Source organism: Gallinula chloropus, assembly GCF_964237585.1.
Source record: "Gallinula chloropus genome assembly, chromosome: 12".
Taxonomy (NCBI): Eukaryota; Metazoa; Chordata; class Aves; order Gruiformes; family Rallidae; genus Gallinula; species Gallinula chloropus.
The window spans coordinates 12,752,489-12,772,711 of NC_140097.1; the positions used below are offsets into that span (position 1 = coordinate 12,752,489).

At 40.8% G+C, this 20,223-nt stretch overlaps 1 protein-coding gene across 1 annotated transcript; it reads left to right on the plus strand.

Annotated features, from left to right (window-relative positions):
- Positions 1-1,242: 1,242 nt before the first annotated feature.
- On the plus strand, positions 1,243-18,330 carry RUVBL1 (RuvB like AAA ATPase 1). The gene is made up of 11 exons (XM_084269660.1): positions 1,243-1,440; positions 2,183-2,269; positions 2,893-3,025; positions 6,910-7,061; positions 8,317-8,406; positions 9,257-9,406; positions 10,727-10,790; positions 11,981-12,179; positions 14,156-14,258; positions 17,342-17,433; positions 17,741-18,330. The coding sequence occupies exons 1-11, from the start codon at positions 1,300-1,302 to the stop codon at positions 17,898-17,900; spliced, it is 1,371 nt and encodes a 456-aa protein (XP_084125786.1). The 5' UTR covers positions 1,243-1,299; the 3' UTR covers positions 17,901-18,330.
- Positions 18,331-20,223: the final 1,893 nt, after the last annotated feature.

Consider the following 20,223-nt stretch of genomic DNA (forward strand, 5'->3'; position numbering starts at 1 on the left):
GCCTGGAGAAGAGGAGGCTGAGGGGGAGACCTTATCACTGCCTAAAGTTACCTGACAAGAGGTTGTAGAGAGGTGCGGGTTGGTCTCTTCAGCCAAGCTACAGGTGATAGGACAAAGAAGAATGGGTTGAAGCGGCACCAGGGCAGGTTCAGATCAGACATTTGGAAAAAGTTCTTCACTGAAAGCGTTACTGGGCACTGGAACAGGCTGCCCAAGGAGAAAGTTGAGTCCCTGCCCCTGGATGTATTTAACAGATGGGTAGATGAGGTGCTCAGGGATATGGTTTAGTAGAGGACGGGTATGGTAGGACTCCATCTCAAAGCTATTTTCCAACCTAGTGATTCTGTGATCTACAAAGAAAAGTCACAGGAACTGCACGTTCCCAAAACCCATCTAAAATTTCCCTCTCAGGCATTTGAGCGCTACGTAAGAGATGCAGCACAGCTACAGCTGAACCACAGTCAAGAGCCATAAAATCCCAACAGCTGCAGTGCCACAGACCTGAGGAAACAAGGGAACGGTCTGCAAGGCCACCAAACTACCTGCTGAGAAGGTACAGCATTGCTACTCATTTCAGTAGGTCAAGGCTTATGAGGTACATGCTTGTTAAAGCCTTAGATGCTTATGTAAAGGCTTCGGACATACAGAAGTATTCTACAGTCACACAGAAAGCTGGAAGCCAGCGAGCAACACTGAGCAGGTCAGAGGCTGCCCGTATGCCCCTGCAAAACCTCAGCTTAATTTAGCAAGCAAAGCCCAGCAGAGCCTTTCAGAAAGCACTGCTCGTGGTTCCCAGGCCCAGGCCAGCCGGCCCGGGCACCCAGCGCCAGGGCGAGCCAGGGGACACTCCGGGCTCCCTCCGGCCCGGCAGCGGGGAGAAGCACCGGCTCCAAGCCCGGAGCAGATGTAGCGGAGGCAGAAGGTGTCGGTGTCGGACTAAGGCACTTGCCGAGCAAGGAAAAGCTGCCTTCCCCCTCCAGGAGGGCCTGGGCTCTCCTGTCCCCCGGCCCGGCTCCTGTCCCCCGGCCCGGCTCCTGTCCCCCGGCCCGGCTCCTTCGCAGCACCCGCACTCGACCGAGCCCTCTGTAAACGACGCACGCGGAAGCGAGTCGGCGGACCCTAAAGAAGTCTACCCCCTGCCGGTGACAGGCGTACGCCGTGTCCAATAAGAATGGAGAGCGCCTCCAGAAGGGCCAATGTCGCGGCGGGGCGGGCCGAGGTGGCCGCGCGCCGGGAGCCTTGGTAACGCGCGGGCCGCGTGTGGCGAGTGCGGGCGCTTGGGGACGGTTCTGCCCCGTCATGAAGATCGAGGAGGTGAAGAGCACCTCGAAGACGCAGCGCATCGCCGCCCACAGCCATGTCAAGGGGCTGGGGCTGGACGAGAGCGGCACCGCCAAGCCGGCGGGGGCCGGGCTGGTGGGGCAGGAGAACGCGCGGGAGGTGAGCGAGGGGAGCGGCGGGGCCTGGCCGAGGCTTCCCCGGGGCTCTGCAGCCTCCGCCCCGGTTGAGGCGGATGCCTCACAGGCCCCTAACCCGTTAGGAAGCGAAAGTCTCTGCTCGTGCTCCTCCGTGTGCCCCGCTGCAGTGCGAGGAGCGATGGGGCAAGCCAGGCTCTGCCTTGCGCCGCTGCTGTTTTGCCTTGGGGGGTGGCAGGGACGGGGGACTGTCTCCCGGGCCTCAGAGTGGGGATTGGGGTACCAAGGGCAGTGAAACCCACCGGGAGACAGGGATACGGTGCAAGCGGCGAGCGGAGCTTCTGTTTCGGTCTGATGTCAGGCCCTGGGCTGGTGCTTAAGCTAATCCGTTATGCTGAAGCCCCAAAGTACGTTTCCTGCTTTAAAATGTATCTATATGTGTGTGTATATATATATACATGGACATATATGTATGTGTGTGTATATATATATATATATGCACATCTTGATATGTGGGTGCAGCCCCGACAGGGGAAAGGACTCTGTGCTCTTAGGCTTGAGTTTTTTTGTCTGTGATTTTTAGTGTCTCTGTTGGATAAAAAATGATTGTAGGAAGCTGATTTTTTTTATGATCTTTCCTTTTTGTATAAAATGGAAATCCCTTTTATTTGTAGTGGGCTCACAAGAGCTAATATTTCTAAACACTTCTAGCAATATCAGAGTGAAAGATACTATAGCAATACTTTTGTTGACTATTTAATTTACAGGCTTGTGGGGTTATAGTGGAACTAATAAAAAGCAAGAAAATGGCTGGCAGAGCTGTGCTGTTGGCAGGACCTCCTGGAACTGGCAAGGTATTTTTCTTTTTCAATATAAAATAAAAATATTTTACTTTAATTTGTTGTCAAAATAATTTTTCGGGTAGCAGTTACATAATGTTTTCATCTACTGGATTTATTTATTTTTTAATCAGTGTATTGACACATTTTCTGGCTTTATATTTTGATTTTTTTGATTTGCCATGTCATCAACATTGGCACCATCCAGTGGGCATCATTAGTTTGAAACTACTCCCTGCAGGTTACCAGCACATAGGTGATGCGGTGTCTGAACAGCTGTCTTCAGAAGTTAATTTAATATGAAAAACCTAAATAGGTTTTGCTTTGTTCATTTTTTTCTCCGTGCTATTTAAGGCTTTTTACAGTTGTATCAGATCTCCAGTTCAAAAGCCCAGTATTGTTTCTTTAATAGATTTTATAAGTATTTGATAAAAGTCACTTTATATGTGTTTTAATTTGCTTGGAGGGCAGGAGGATTGTTGTGTGTAAGAAGTATGTCAGACAGAATAGTCTTAGTATTAAACCAATAGTTGATATATGAAAGGTGATAAGGAAATTCAACTTTGTGCAGAAATAATCCTTTGTTAATTCTCATAAAAATTAATGTGTGTGTTATTTGTTTTGGTTTTTTTTTAAAGACTGCTTTGGCTTTAGCTATTGCTCAGGAACTGGGAAGTAAAGTTCCTTTTTGTCCAATGGTTGGAAGTGAGGTCTATTCCACTGAGATCAAGAAAACAGAAGTTCTAATGGAAAACTTCCGACGTGCGATTGGTAAGTTTCAGAAAACCAGAAGAATTAAGTGTTTGGATGATACTTACTTTGCTTTTTGCCAGTCATCTAAACAGGAAAAACTGTAAGTGGCCACAGTGGCTTTCAGGTAATTGTATGTTTGTTTTGTAGTGCTGATCTTAATTAATCTCTTCCACATTTACTGGAGTCTGGTTTTCTGTTTTAAACCACAATTTAACTGTTGTATCACTGTTTATTCTACTTCCCCAGATTGTCCTCTCCCAGGTTCATCTCCTGGTTTTACCTGTGACTGGATAAAGCTGAAAGAAACACTGGTTTTAATTTTGTACATTAGCAGAAATACTTGTAAACAGAAAAATGCTCTCTCCTTTTTTATTTTGGTGATTTTGCCCTACTAAGTACTTAGTGTTCCAGTGAGCAAATAGAAGGTTCCATACAAACAAAATAAATAACTTGATGTCTTCCTCAATTCTAGAGTGCTTTTACAAGCTTGATGTAAATTGGTTAAATTTGCAGCACAACCTAAAATCTCTTATATGATTGCTGCTGACAGCTGATAAATGAAGTTAGAAGTGGCCCTTGTTTGTATCAGGATTGGCTAAAGATAGCCTACCTGAGCTTAGTGCTGAACACATTAACAGTTAATTTTCCTGTTCTCTCTGCCATGTTTCCCGTTGGACTTTATCTGCACGTTCGGTGACATTAAGGTGAAGAAGTGTCTCAGTTCTGCAATGAAACAAAAGTATTCCATTGACTTTTGTAAGAAAGCAACTCTCAGTAGTCTCTGGTCTTCTAGTTACCATGAATCTGGCACGTCCTGGGGGAGGGAAGCCAGAGACTGAGTAGTCTGCAATATTTCCTTGATGTGATGAAGTTCCCTGTCAGAGATTTGGAAACCTGAACCAACAGATGAAACTTAGGCCATCCATGTTGTCATTTCTAGAGATAGCAGTATTTTAACTCTTAAGGTTTAACAGCCAGCTACATTGTTAGTTCCCTGCATTCCCTGAATGTCAATAGAGAGACATTTCTAAACAAATATTGGTGTTAATGAAAGATGGAACTTCTTTTATTCCTTTCTGTTGAATTCTATGTCACATTTTCATAACACAACCTTTATTGAATATTTTTATGAGCCTTAAAGAAAATCCAAAACAATTCTGACATATTTTAAAAGACTAATAGCTACCATTTCTCACGATGGAAGAGTTTCCAATCATGTTTAAATCTCAGTTATGTTTTAGCTGCCCTGCCTGGTAAATAAATAATTTACAAAGGTGTGGGTTTTTTAAAAAAAATGCTTTGCATGCACAGTGTAGTGTCAGCTGTGACTGGATGCAGTAGAAGCTTCAGCTCACATGTTAACCAGTACCTAAAGTACTTATTTAATCTTTGGTTTGTTTTTTGGGTTTGGGGTTTTTTTGGGGGTATGATTTTTTAATAACAGGTTCTGTACACATCATCTGTTGCTTCTGTTGTACATTTTATTTCAGAGAGTTTAGCTATCTCAATTTATAAAAATGATCAGGGATGTTACCATCAATTTTTAACTTTTTTTTTTTCATGAAAACAACAGAGTCTGACTGGCCTCACTATATAAGGAGACAGGAGTGACTCTGAGTTTTCAGAGTTTTAATGAGAGACTTGATGTGACCTTACAGCCAAACACTATTTGGGCCATAACAGAGCATTTATAATATGTAAGAAATATAAAAGGACAGAGTGGGAAATGAGAAGACAGAATTGTTGTATGGGTTAAAAAAACTTCAGCCAGGAAAGATTAATCCTTTATAGAGCTTATTAGCAGCTGGCAAGGATGATGACAGTAGCTAATGTTAGAGCTCAGTTGCAGTAAAAAATAACTGCTGGAATAGCCAGTTAAATAGCGTATCTGTTCCCTGTGTCTCCAAACTGTAACTGCCAGTAAATCAAACGAGCGCTGTTTAACTCCGTACAGTGCTGTTGAACCAGCACATCAAATAGCCCACAATTGCTGCCTTAGACTCGTGTGTCTGATTTATAAGTAGGAGATGTGTCTGACTCCCTGGAGGATGAAGTCTGTAGTTGATACATGCAGATTCATTTCAAAACAAAGGATAATCAGCAGCAACTCCTAAGCCATTGCCTTTGTCCACATCATGTTTATCTGTAAATGTTTTCTACAGACACATATACAAGCACATCAGTTGAGATTAGAGGCATGCTTTTGCAGCAGATCTCTATGTTGTCCTTGCTGACTTGGCTTTGGTTTGTGTTGTGGAGCAGACTCAGAGCATGCAAACTGGCTTCTTTTCAGAGGAGTTGAAACTGGGAGATGTGCTTTAGTGACACAGAAAATAGCCCCCAAACACAAGTGACCTTCCAGTTTTTCAGAGCAGAACAGAACTTGTGCTGAAAGTTTTAAAACAAAACAAAAAGGAGAACCAAACCTGTGAATGTGCAGTGCTCAGCACCAGCGTTACTGCACAGATTCCCGTATTTCTTCACGTTCCTTGGGTATGTAGGTTATGTGGTGCAGCCTCATCTAGGTCATTCTTGTAACTCCAAGGTTAGTTAATGTTTTTGTCTGATGTTTTGGCACACCTGGAAAACATTTTAACAGATGCTGAAATTAACTTTTCAGATAGAACTTTTTATGTAGTGATAAATAAGTGAAAGCAAACATTTCTTACCAAGAAATTACCACGTTACCCACAATTAACCTATTTCTCACATTTCAAATCCTGCCCTTAATTTGGGTCCAGTAGAGGGAGACAGACTCACGTTTGTCAGTTCTTTATATTTCCCTATCAGCAACTCAAGATTACTGGTGAAGTGTCTGATCTATTTCAAAGCAAAATGAAAAGTTATGGAACAAGGAAAGTTTTATAAAGTCCTAAGAGCCTCAGCCCAGGCAGGATGACTTCCTTATATCTTGTTACAGCCCATTCATTATTTTTGGTATGGCATGTGTGTCTCATAAAATACTTTATAGAGTCTCTTCAGATGTGGGTTCTTTGAACTTTTATGTAGTTAGAATGTCTGCATAATTGTAGTGGTGGTGGTGATGATAGTGTTTTTTCTTTGGAACAGTCTAACCGTAAAACTCTTCAGCTCTATTATTCATCAATTTAAAGTAACTTAGTTAATTACAATAGTTGTGACTAGGATAGAAGATACTCAGGTACTGTAATGATTGCTCTGAAGACCAACAAAGGAAGGGTGTCCTTATCAGCTATTTTGAAGTAGTTTTAAATTTGCATTACAGCAGATTTTGCTAAATTTTCTGCCTCTCACATTCTCCTATTAACTTGAAAAATATTTTAAATTATACATAAAGCTCTTCTAAATTTTACGAGGTTCTAACACAGTACCTCTTAATTTATGTTATTTTTAACTCAGTTGCTAAAATGTAAAGTTTTTTACGAAGTTACTTTTTATCTTATCTCTTTTTTTTCTCACTTTGCATGGCTTTTCTGGAGGTACCAAAATTGTGTAAAACTCAGTTATGTTAGTCTCACTGATCTTTTGTTTCAAAAGATGAAGTGTTTCTCAGGCTAGCAGCATGGACCAAATCAAGTAAATCCCATTTTTGGGGGAGGGAATAGAGAGACAATACTGATATTTGCATCAAGAATTACTAATAACATTCAGAAAGAAAATAACTTTTGGGGTTAAATAAACTGCTCTGCAGGTTAGAACTTGGGCTTAACTTTTGCTGTGGTGGCACAGGATGAACATTCTCACTTAATGTTGAGGAAGAGAACAAAATTTGATCTTTCTACTTTTGAAAGTAAAAAAAAAATACTCTTAAACATGGTGATGCAGCTTAATAACGTTGCATTCTGTTGGCAGTAACGCAGCACTCCTGAGTGTACACAGCCACTGATTTGTCTACTGAAACTATTTCAAACAATTCCTTGCAGGGTTGAGGATTAAAGAGACCAAGGAGGTTTATGAGGGAGAAGTCACAGAACTAACTCCGTGCGAGACCGAAAATCCAATGGGGGGGTATGGCAAGACCATCAGCCACGTAATCATAGGACTCAAAACTGCAAAGGGAACCAAACAGCTGAAGGTATGTGTGGTAGAATCTCAGAAATTCCTTTAAGTATTTCAGGTCTGCATCTTCTATTTTTTGCACTTCTTATTTCCATTCCAAGCTCTTGATCCCCATCTCAGTAGAGTGGGGATAGCAGGAGGCTGTTTTCTTTTGCTGAACATCTTTATTCTACTCCTCGAACACGTATGTTTATCTGCTGTGTGTAGAATATTTAGTTGTTAGTCTTACCTCCTACTAATTGAAACTGGGGATAAACCCATTGCTCAGTTATCAGCCCCTGTTATTTTTCTGTTTGACACCACACACTTACATGTTTTCAGTGTGTTTAAAGAGAGTTTAAGCAGGGAGAGATCCTGATGCAGTTCTTCAGCACTGCTGGTACCACAGAGAAATAAGCTGAGTTTTGAATCTGAACTGTGATGTGTCTCAGTCTGTATTACACTCACACAGACCCTGCCTATAAATTCATGTCCATGATAGAAACACACAAGAAAGGTCTTGCTTGGTTTTGTTTTCTTCATTCTCCACTGAAATTTTGAGGATGACTTGGGGAAATCTTGCCTGCTTTGGTATAAATTGTTCTTTACGTTATATCCCTTCTTTCTATATGGGAGGATATGCTCTAGTTTGTATTTGATTTGAACTGGAAATTGAGCTGGTATGTTGCCAGCTCAGACCCAGTTTCCCTTTGTTTCCCTGTACAAGTCTCTGTCCATGTTGTTCAATTTCCTTGCCAGTTAGAGCACAAGACAACTGAAAGCTGTCTCTGTTGTTAACTATAATCTTGAACTTGTTCACTCTGAAAAGAAGAAAATGCAGAGCAAAAGTGAATAAACATGTACTGATAGAAATAAAAGCATCTAATGTATTCCACATTCCCTCTTTCTGTCATGGTTTAACCCCATCCAGCAGCTGCACCCCACACAACTGCTAGAAAGCAAGAGAAGTACTGCATCCTAGGTGTAAATACATTGTCACATTACAGAGACATACTTCGTCCTAGTAAAAGGTATCATGTTCTGGCACTTACTGTCACTTCCTTCAGACATGGGATATTTCTTTGGTAAGAAAATAAGTTCTGTGCATCTTCCAGACCTATTCTCTATCACTCTAAAGGTTAGAGCTTTATAAAATCCTAGAGGTATTGCTGGGGGGAGTTGCAGTTTCATTTTTTCTGGTGGAAGTGAGTTTTAGAGTAAGTTTCTCTTCCTTGATGTACCATGACACCATGGAACTGTTTTGACCAGCTGTGGTGTTTGTTTGTCTGCAGCTGGACCCAAGCATATTTGAAAGCTTGCAGAAGGAGCGGGTGGAGACTGGTGACGTTATATACATTGAAGCAAACAGCGGAGCCGTCAAGGTAAAAGAAAAGTTCTGCACTTTTATGCAGGTGTATGTATCCTTGCAGACCTTTCTCTGCCTGTCAGAAGGCTCTCTGATTTATTAACCTTAACTGACATGAGATGGTTACATGGAAGTTTTAAAAAGAGCCCAGTGTTTTCCTTATCTGGAGAGAAAATTCTCTCTTGCACTGAAAGAACATGGTCATCTGGTTCACAATTAAGGTCATCTGGCAAGGAAGCTATCACTGATTCTGTCTGGATGAGTTTTCGTTTCTGTAAGATCAAGACATCTTTAAGGGAAGAGGGGAAAAAACCAAGCAACTTTAGTCATTTTCAGGCTGACATGTGCAGTGTATTTAATCTTTCTTTTATCGCTCTGGTATTTTCTCCACAAGATATATACATGTAGAAGGGAATACTGCATTAGTTAGCATTCTTTTTATATCTGATTCAGAAAGTAGTGTACAGAGATACTTGCTATTTAATGGATGAGCATAATATTTTGTATCATATAATAAATCACCCACCTACAAAGGAGTCTTGAACAGTTCTTCCAATCTCTAGTTAATCTGCTGGATTTGTCCTTTAGCAAGAATTGCATACGGTTAAAAGAAGGGGAGAGAGGAGTGGAATATTCTTACCACTGAAAATATCAGGTGTTTTTCAACAGAGTTTTTGAGCTTTGATCAGGAGATAGCATATGCTTGTTGCTAAGCAGGGAGTGGGATGTCTGAATTGTCAGCTGAAGCTTGTCAGGACTGGCATTGTGAGCCACAAATCCTTTATCTTTATCAACTTTGCGTCACTCAAGGTTTTGGCGCTGAAACTAATTCTATACCTGGGTTTCTCTGCTTTGCCTTTTTTCAGAGGCAAGGCAGGTGTGATATCTACGCTACGGAATTTGACCTTGAAGCTGAAGAGTATGTTCCCTTGCCAAAGGGTGACGTGCACAAGAAAAAGGAAATTATTCAGGATGTCACCCTGCATGACTTGGATGTGGCCAACGCTCGACCTCAGGTACCTGACTCCACAGATGGAGTCTTTACAGAATAATGATTTGACAGAGATGTGATGGTTACTAGAATCATCAGGGAGATGGAGAAAGTTGAGCTGCCCTAAATTGCTCTCAAAGATTCCGCTACAGGAAAAGCAGAAGGTGTTACATCGTGAAGGCCAGTCTCTCTCTCCTCTCTGGAGGGAGATCATGTTGCAGTTGGCTACCTTAGTGGCCCTGCAGTTGCTAGGTTAGGATTCATGCACCTGGTCATGGAATATTTATCAGAGTTCGTTTCCTAACACTACAGACAACAGCCTTATAGCCGCACCAGAGCTTTCATATGGGTATGTGGGATCCACTGCCTCCTCAATTAATGCATAATCTAGACTTTGCTCTCCCCTTCCCTCCACCACTGTGCTCTGCAGAAAAAGTGTGGGCTGCTCCTCTTGACCAGGAAAAGATTATTACTTTGTAGAGAGAAGGAAAGATGCCTACAGCTATGAGCAGCAGCCAGATCTGTGTCATTTTATCTATCAGAAGTTCTGAATACAAATTAATCTTCTCTGTGTTTATGGTTTTGTGGCCATGAAATGAAAAAAGCATGCACTATATTTTTGATTGCTGTGGATTCTTTGGATGTCCCTGCCTCCTTCAAAAATGTTTCATAACCTCCTGTTAAATTTCCTTGGAAGTTTCAGTGGAGCTCTCAACATACTGCTGCACATAATTTAAAATAGGAGAATTACTCCTGGCTGTATCTTAACATAAACCTAGTATTGAGGGAATTCCATCTATGTCATAAATGAAAGCCACTAACAATACAGTATCTTTAAAAAGCTGGCACCCCCACAGCATGATATTACAAGCCCTTAACCTGCTCCATTTCAAAATAAACAGCCTTTGTCCAACAAAGCCATTTACATTATAACTATCAAGGTGTTCAAAACACTTAAAGCAGCATAGCTGTTCCTGTGATTACAGGCTTAACACCTACTGTGCATGCAGGCAGTCCAAGCCTCTGTGTCCCCTCAGTTTTAGTCCTTATTGGGGTCTCTAGGACAATTTTTTTGTTTTGTTTTTAAAGAGGATACCTCATTTGGGGTTTTTCTATTATCCAAATGAATGAAGCTAAAGAAAGGGTGAGGAGCTAGCTAAATGATTGTGTTCAGAATACTGCTGCAGTGAAGTGACCTAACCTTTGACAGATGATCAGCCACTGCTGATACAAAGTATCAACTGCAAGAAACAACTTCTTTAAACAATTCCTGATGTGTAAAACTCCTGTGGTAATGTGTTCTCTGTGAGACCTCATAGCTGATCTGTAATTTTTTTTTTCCTAGGGTGGGCAAGACATCCTTTCTATGATGGGACAGTTGATGAAGCCTAAGAAAACTGAAATTACTGGTATGAATCCTGCATGATATTTCTAGACCAATATAACCTGTATGCTTGCCAGTTAGAGAAGGATTAATTCCAAGGTTATGCATGCACCATCTCTAAATGAGTGCCTACATAATATTTATTCATAAATACTAAGTTTTCAAAAATACCTCTGCTAGAATTGCAATGGCTGGAAACAGCACAACGTGTTACTGGTTCACACATAGAATGATAAAATATATACTCTGCTCTGCACCTGTTTTCCTGGGGAGAAGGAGGTTAGAACACTAGTGCTGTCCCTGTTTCTCAAAACACTTCTACCAGAGAGTGTGGGATTCACACTTCGACAAAAAGCCAAACTGAACAACAGCAACAACAAAATCAAAACAACGTTATTAGGATGCAGCTTATGTGAAGTAACCATACTGAACTTCTGTGGAGTAGAAAGATAGCTTGAAAAGACTCTTAACTTTGGTTTGGTTTAGACCAGTCCATAGCAGCTGTCTTGATGCTCTAAGTGCACTGCTGCTCTTCCTACCTACAGAACATTGGAGGGGAAAAAAATTAATCTACATAAAGATCTATTCTCCTTTTTGCTTTGAAAGAAAAGATGATGCAGTAAGTGACTATCTAAGTTTAGATCAAAGTCTGTTCCAATACTGAACTTGAACGGTGGTCTTTTGAAGTATTTTGACTGTTCCAGAGGTCACTTTGCTTATTCAAATGTCAGATTTATTGATGCAACGTCTTGTGTAGCTTTGAGATCCGTATGTTCACAGAAATTTATATGGCCCTATTTTTTTTTTGTTAAACACAACTTCTTTACAGCAGCAATATTTTACCCTTTCAGTGATGTTCTTTTCAGCTGTGCTTGGAAACTTTGTCAAGTTTCAGGTTTTAAACTGAGCTTTTACTGATTTTCCCCCCCACCCACTAAACTCTCCAAAGCCACAAGAATTTCCCACACCATGTGAGGGGACAGACTACTCCAGTTAAGTCCTAGAAGTTCAGTTGAGAAATACTTTGTTACACAGATTTTTACAATAGTAAAAGCCACAGAATTTTAGTGTCACAGAGGTTTGTTATTTTTTTCCCTATGGCAGTAAGATACCAAACCATGAAAAAATTCAGGTGAGAATTTCATTTGCTTTAAGTTTTTCTTACAGACCTATAGTTCTTTAACAGGACAGCTAACAGTTTCTTTTTGTTCTCAGACAAACTTCGAGGAGAGATAAATAAAGTGGTAAATAAATACATTGATCAAGGCATCGCAGAGCTGGTCCCAGGTGTACTCTTTGTAGATGAAGTTCATATGCTGGATATTGAATGTTTCACATACCTGCACCGAGCCCTAGAATCTTCTATTTCCCCCATTGTCATCTTTGCTTCCAATCGAGGAAACTGTGTTATCAGGTATGATGTTTCAAGTTGAATTTTCCAGTTCGCATTAGTCCACAAAACTTGAAATTAGCTGTATCAGCAGAGTTGTTGTCTTTGAAGGCTTTTGTTTCTGATACTGACGGATAGAGTAATCTCTGGGTTACAAGCTGCATCAGTGCTCAAGAACTGCTTCTGAGCTTAATGATGGGACAGGTATTTAATGCCAGGCTGAGTTAAAGTGGAATGGAATTCCCCTTTTCGTTTCCACTGACACATTCCTCTTTCCCTACCAGCTTCTGAATTGTCTTATTTCCTGGGTGATCTGTAACAATTACCTTTCTCACTGGATGCCTCAGCACATCTGTTGCTTCCACATAACAGGCATCAAGAGCACCAGGGCTACAAACCTTTAGTATCATAGTTTCCAGCTGCTCCTGGATCATTTTGCTGTTTGCTGTCCTCAATTGCATCGGATTTAAGCTTTCTGTTACTACTGTTCAAGCATGGCACAGTTCAGCCTCTCCCTGCCCGTTGTCATTTCCTACTGTGTTGGTCTTGCCAACTAATTTATGTCTCATCTCCGCTCCAGTTCGTGCCTCCACTTGGATACTTTGCACCCACACAACGCATTCTTTGCATGTTCAGTAGAAGTGCTCTCCTCTTTCAGATCCTTCCTTAAGTTTCACTGGCAATTTGTGGTTGAGATCTAATTATGTCTAAACAAGCTGTCATTAGCAATGATTACTACTGTTTAAACTGTCTTAATTCAGCTGTATAACCAGCTATTCCTTTCCCTCTTAGTGGCTCATCTGGTATTAATCTTTGTGTGCTGGCATTGCTTAGAGTTAAGGTGATAAGCCCCTCAGAAGTGTTTGAGGCGGACATTGCGGTGCTCTTTGCAGAGGGATAAAAGGCTGTCTTGTAAAAGTAGAGCAAAGAGAGATCTGTCAGCGTGAACTCGCTACAGGTCTTGTTATGAAAAAACTGTGATTTAAGAAAGGAAGATTTCTGTAGAATAGTTGTATTTAATGTTGCTAAATTAAGTCCTTAAAAGCAAACTTTTAATTGAATACTATCGGAAGTGGCAATGTTCTGATTTACCTGCTGATGGTTCTTAAAAGGGTTGGGGAAAAATTAAGTGCATATATAGTTTACTCTGCAGCCTCATAAGAGAAGGAATCAACTTCAGAAAAGAGAGTGCTTAAGAGTACAGCAGATGATTGCAGGGAATTTTGCTTGCAGGAGGATCATGGCTAAAGCTGCAGTGCCTGAAGACCACACTGAACTCAAAACTGTAGTTCTCTGCCGCCCCTTCAGTGTTTTTACCTGTAGTCTCTATAGGTCTCATGAAGCCTGGCTATCTTTTGCTCTTGACTCCTCAGCAAATCATGGTGGTCTTGGATAATCAAGAGTAGATGTTTACAGCCTTTGTTGTTGGGTGTGGCATGTCAAACAGATAAAATGGTTGGGGGGTCTAGATCCTACTCTACCCTTCCTGCACAGACCTCCACTTTGGAATTTGCTGGACTGCAAGCATGGTATGTGAACCGCTGCAGTACACGCTGGCAGGGCTGGGGGAAGGATCAGACAGAGTAATGGCTTACTCAGCAGGGGGAGATATTCTCCAAATGGATGATAGTGTATATTATTTCCACTCATACTGCTGAACAACTTAGAGTGATTTGTTCCTTGCTGGAAGATATTTTGGAATGTTAGATAAGACAGTATTGTAAGATACAATGCAGGGAAACATGAAGGAAAGCACCACGTCCAAGTATTTTTGAGTGGCATGGTTAAGAGCTCCAGAAATAGTACTTGTTTCCCTTGGACTGACCAGTATGAACTTCAGACTAGAATGTTTCCTGTCTGTCTGGGCAGTGTGTCTCTGTGGGAAGACACAAGAGTTGTGAACTAGTAGATGTGTAGTCACTTGCAATTGATTTACGTAAAATCAATGCACTGAACTTAGGATGGCATGTGATCTCTTTATGGTTTGGTTTCTCCTTTAGAGGCACAGAGGATGTAGTGTCTCCTCATGGAATACCACTGGACCTGCTGGATAGAGTGATGATTATCCGAACCATGCTGTATACACCCCAAGAAATGAAGCAGGTATGCACAGCATTTTAAAATCAATTCGAAACCATCCCTGGAGTTCTAGTCTAGGGGCATGACTGCTATATCTCTATATTCTGTTCCTATAGAGCTGTTTTGACACCTTGTCACCAGGGTTTGTGCCAGAAAACTTACTGCTTCTGAAACACAGGCTGCTTCAGTAAGCAGGTTAAAATAGTGCACGCAGTTTCTCTGTTGATTTCCACCTGCTGATGGGTTGTATTAATAACCATCTCTAGAGCTGACCTCTGCCTTGCATGAAATAGCACGAACCATTAGCTGACCTTATCTCTTGCACTGATGTGCTTTCCCATAGAGTTTGCAGGTTCCACACTGTAGTGCTTTTCCAGTTGGTACAAAATGAAGTGTCACATTTTGGGACCTTTGTTCCTCCACATAAGAGATGGGAGGGATTGAGGAATGCAGCTTCACGCACTGGTTTTGCCTCTATGCCCTGTACTATAGCTGTAACCTGCTAGGCTTGTCTCCTGGAACTGGGAGGATTTTCACCTCCAAGTCAAGTTTGGAAATGTAAGCACAGTAAGTGTTGCAGAGATATGTTTCTGAATGCCTGAAACTTTTCCTGTGGGGCCATCACAGCGTATTGTGTATCGATTATAATGCTTGGGTGCCATTATGATGCATCGTGTCAAAGATCCCCCTCATTAGCGTCTCAATGCTGTGATGTGACACAATGCAGAAGACATTACGGTTTATCATGTCAATTCTTTGTATTATTTAAGAGATAGTGTCAATGGAGGAGAGCGTTGTCATGAGATAATAGTCTCCTGCTGCTGGATAAGTGCCAAGGTGAAGCTGAGGCATTTATCGAATATAAACGTGGAGGCAAAGCTTCCTTTCACTTGGTTTGAGGAGCTTTTCACACAGGGCTGTTGTGAGCCATTCTCAGGATGACTTTTTCCTACCTAAAAGCATTGAGGTATAGATTATAGTAGAAGCACCCAGTAATTTCATAATACGATTATGTGTTTTGTCTGTATACAAAATGAATTTTAAAGTGTGACTTTTACTCAGTCTGGAGATGATAAAGACTGTTGGCTGGACTTCCTCATGCCGTGTGTGAATTTTGTGTACTTTGGGGAATGCCACCGTGTCCTCTCAGTTCCTTTTTGTTGGCATTACTGTATATAATACCTGCCTGGTGTGCTGCATTATCACGTAGATAATACGCTGTTAAAGAGCTAGTTTCTGAACTGCTGGTTTTCAGAAGAGCTGGGTAAGTGCTGCGGTTTCCACTCTCCCCAGGGGTGAGGGAAAAGAATTGTTTACAGTAGCAATTCCTAAAGCTAAAAATAGAGGCCAGATATACATGTTCCCATAGTCACATCTCATCTTCACTTAAATTAAGGGTTTTGAATGACAGCTTTTCTTGGGAGGGGAAGCTGTTACTCTTTAACTTCGGTTTCTAATTAAAAACAATTGAGGGGGGGTGTAAAAATGAGACATTCATAAGTTTATTTCTCTAGTTTTGTCCCATTTTCCTTTTCACACTAGGAAGGAGTTTTCTACTAATGTTTCTGTGTGAGACACTTTGCCTTGGCACTTCACACTTCATTTGTTTATCAGCACAAGAATTGTCCATTTATCTACTGCGACTCTTTTCATAACCAGTTCAAAATAATTCTCCTTGTGTTGATAAATCAGAAATCCCCTGGCGTAGTGCTGCTCCAAGACTAAGACCCACAGTTACCTTAGTGTGACCAAAACAGAGAGAAAATTCACTTTTATGGATTTTCTAGTTAGGTATTTTTGTAATCAAACTTTTTTTACATACATGCCTGCCTGCTGTTAGATATTAGAGGTTGTAACTGGAACTTTTTGTTCCTAGTGTATTTTAGCTGATAAACCCTTGTTTTCCAGTTTCATTGCAGCTTGCTTACCTATGTATTTCCTGGGTTAATGGCTTGGGACCCGATCCTTCAGGAATGCTCTGTCAAGATGATACTATCTATCAGAGTTATTTAAAAAAAGGTTGTTAAAGAGGTGGCCTTCAAGATGCCCTGTTTCTAGCAGGAGAATCGTGGAGTAGCAGTATGTGAATGAAGGGAAGGTGATGTTTAGGCTATCTAAAAGATAGAAAAAAAATCTTCAATCTGAAATTGCAATTTACAGCAGCATTTTCAATATTTGCTATTAATATTGTAGCACAACTTCCTGCCATTTCAAGCCCCTCTCTTCCACTCTGCTCCCTACCCTGCCTCCCCGAGTGCATTTTTATGGCTTTAATTTAAACGAGTGCTTCTTGATATCTTGTTTACAAAGCTGCCAAAGTGAAAAATACCTGTATTATATGAGGCTTGCAGTTCCAGAGTTATCTCAGCACTACAACACAACATCATTATCCAGTCTGCCCCTTATCACTCAGCTGGTAATACGGACTACCGAGAGACTTGTGCCACTTTTGTTACAGCTTTATATGCTCAGGCTTATTGGTGATATCTTGCTCTCCAACTTTGTAAGGATCTTCAAACTGGTACAAGCCTGAGACTGTTCTTGAAAGATTAGATTCTTCTTAGTGATTTTTTTCTTCTTGCAGGAATAGGTGAATCATAGAAAGTAACTTTTTGATTTATTTTACTATCTTCTTGTCAGTTGAATAAAAAGTGTGTTGTGAGCGGCTATGGAAAGGGTGTAGCTTTTTGGAGGGCTCTTCTGTACAGTGGCAACAACACACTGCAAAATGTAGTAACTAACTGTCCACAGGACTCCAGCTGTCACTTCCTGCATACTTCTGCAATTTTCTTGTATAAATTCCTGTACTCTGCTCATTATTAGTAGACAACTTTGGTAACCATCAAGTTATTAGGACGGAAGTTACTTTACTGGTCTTTTGTGATAATCAGTTTGTCAGTGCTGCATTTGCCTATTCAAACACTTGACAAATCTTTCTACAAGTTCTGTCTCGTCTATTGGTAAGAAACCCTAGGAAAACTCTCCACACCATCCTGTTTTATAGCATGTCTCAACCGTGAGCTGACAGAGTTTCCAGGCACTAAGCTAAGTAGTATAGCTGGCTAATTGTTTGGGCTTGTACCTCACTTACTCATTCATCCCAACAGATCATAAAACTTCGTGCTCAGACAGAAGGGATTAATATCAGCGAAGAAGCTCTGAACCATTTAGGGGAAATTGGTACCAAGACAACCTTAAGGTAAGTTGAGCACAGTTGGATTCTCTCTTAAGTGTGATTGGGTCTAAAAACACTGTAGGATAACTCATACTTGGAAGCGAGATAAACCTCTCCCATACAATAAAGCCACATTAAGAACAGTGCTGGCAGTAAAATAGCATGATAGTCCTACTCTTTCCTCTTTAAGGATTGTATATGCTGGAGTGTCTTTCAAACTTTACCCTGCTGATAGAGCTGTGTGTTTCCTAGCAGATCTCCACCCCACGTGCATTCATTTCACTGGGATGCACTGAATTATAATTATTCATCCACCTCTGTTTGATCCCAGGTATGCTGTGCAGTTACTGACCCCAGCTAACCTGCTTGCCAAGATTAATGGGAAAGACAGCATCGAGAAGGAGCATATTGAAGAAATAAATGAACTTTTCTATGATGCCAAATCCTCAGCAAAAATCTTGGCTGACCAACAGGACAAGTATATGAAATGAAGAGCTTATTGTGTTAAGTGTTTGAAGTGGCTTTACCCCTCCCTTACCTAGGGCTGGCTTAATAGTTGAATGAGAAATGTTAATGGTTTGTCTCTTTTGGGACTGGAAAATATTTAAAAGTTGGACTGCTTTGTCAGGCCAGAATTACCTATCGCGTGTTCCTATTTCATTAGCAACAATAAGATGCTCTATGATGTCTGTTTAACATCTTAGTCTCCCTTTTACAAGTATATAAGAAATGAATAGCTTTTGACCCATCGGTTTTGCCTTTAGATTTCATTACAGAAGAGCCCTAACTGAAGTTGATGCTTAAGAACAGTCTATTTTCTTTATGGATGTTGTTAAAATAGTTTCCTTTTACAGATGAGAACTTTTTTTTTTCAATCAGAGTTGGTCTGAAGTGCTTTATAATAAAATATTTCAAGAATATTGGAAACTTGTGTGTGTTTGGCCCGAGTGTTGACTTGCCTAAAGAAACAGTCAAAATCAGTTGCAGTTAAAGCCAAGTATGAATAAAATGGATTTGCAACACAAACTTGGATGTACAGCAAAGGAAAGAAATAGTAACAGGGCCTTTTTAAAGTGTTTACTCTTTTGTAGGTCTTGCTTTTCATTTTCAGAAGACTTCTTTAGAGAATGCAGAAATACATGATAGTGATTATCTTGGCCCTACTGAAAGACTTTCTTCCAAACTAACTTACCCTTTCCTTACATTTTCTTGAAGCAGATTAAATAAAAATTGCTTTCCATCCTGGTTAGCTGTTTTTTCCACCATGTTCTGTTCCCACTTTCTTAATCACCCATGGTAGGAAAAAAAATTCCAAAGTAAAAATGAATGAATATTCATACATAAAAATTAAAGCAGAACGATAGTGAAAAGAATAACCCAGTAATTAAAGCCTGAAATCCTGCTCTGCACAGACATTGTATGAACTCAGCCCTAGTCTCTTGTTCACAAAGTACACTTCCTTGGTTTGAAAAACAAGGATACGTGATTGCTTCACAGCACTCTGAGGATAAATGATTTAAAGATTGAGATCCTTGTAACACTGAAATACCAATCTATGTAACCATGTAAATGGATGGACTAGGAAAAAAATATAGACCCTTCATAAAGTGACTAACCTCACAGTCTTTATTGGAACCTGTAGTGATTTGAGACACTGTGTACACTCACATAAGTGTAGTTCTTTGGGTAGGGTTGGAAGGAAAAAAATAATAACTTGTCACAGAAAACCATTTTAAGTACCCTTTTTAGCAGCTGCAAAGGGGAGAAGATAAGTTTTCAATTAATACTTTTAGCTCAAAAATTTTAATCCACGTGCTTTCTGACCAGCGCCAGACACAAAACTACTCTGCCTTCCAAGAAACCTGCACAGGAAAGTCCTGGATCCCTCACAGGGGAGAATCAACCTGGCATTATGAGGCAGACACTGGCAATTGCTTTTTTAACTTTTTTTTTCTTTAAAAAGTTAAAAAGCATCTCTGTTATTCATGTTGCTTTCCTGATAGGTCTGCAAGAGCCAGAGCATGCACGTACATTCTCACCGCTTAATTGCGTTGTAGGAAACGCAGCAAAGCTTCCTCGTTAAACTGCAGAATTCTGCCATGACAATTAACATGTAAGCTCAGCAATCCTCTTTCTGGGGAAAGAATCCAGCTGCTAAACACCACTGTCCTTACCCCCATACGCTCTAGAGGTTTGTCTCCCTTGTGTAGAAGTCCTGTTTGTGGAAATGGATCATTTTTCATCTCCAAAAACCTGTGGACTGAGCAGCAGAGACTGCTGGGGGGAGCAGGGAGCACAGGGAGAAAGCGGGGCTGGAAGCTGGGTGCTTTGGATTTACTCATGTTTTGATCACATTCTACCATCTCAGCCATGTAAAAACCTGTCCCATTCTTCAAAGGAAAATTCAGCACTCTGTCAGCCACCCCTAATTAGCTTTTGTACTTTAAATAATTTATCTACTCCTTTCTCTACATCTGAAACTAAACAGCAGTGACAGAGATATTTAATGAGTGATTTTTGGTTTATCAGTGAATATTTCTGACCAAGGAGCAATGCTGCTCTCAAACCTAAACCCCCTCCCTCTTACTGACTCCAAGTGAATAAAGATTACAACTACTCCATCAGGCTCATTTTCACAGCGCTTCTAAAACATCTTTTTACAGCAGCAGGATGGAAAATTCTGTTCTAGTGGGATGAAACAATGGAGAGACCCAGTGGCCAAAGCTTTATCCTGATGCAGTTTGAAAATCCCTCTTGGCAATGATGAGTGCAGCTAATTAACCATATGAGTGCCATCTTTCTTTGAGTCTTCTG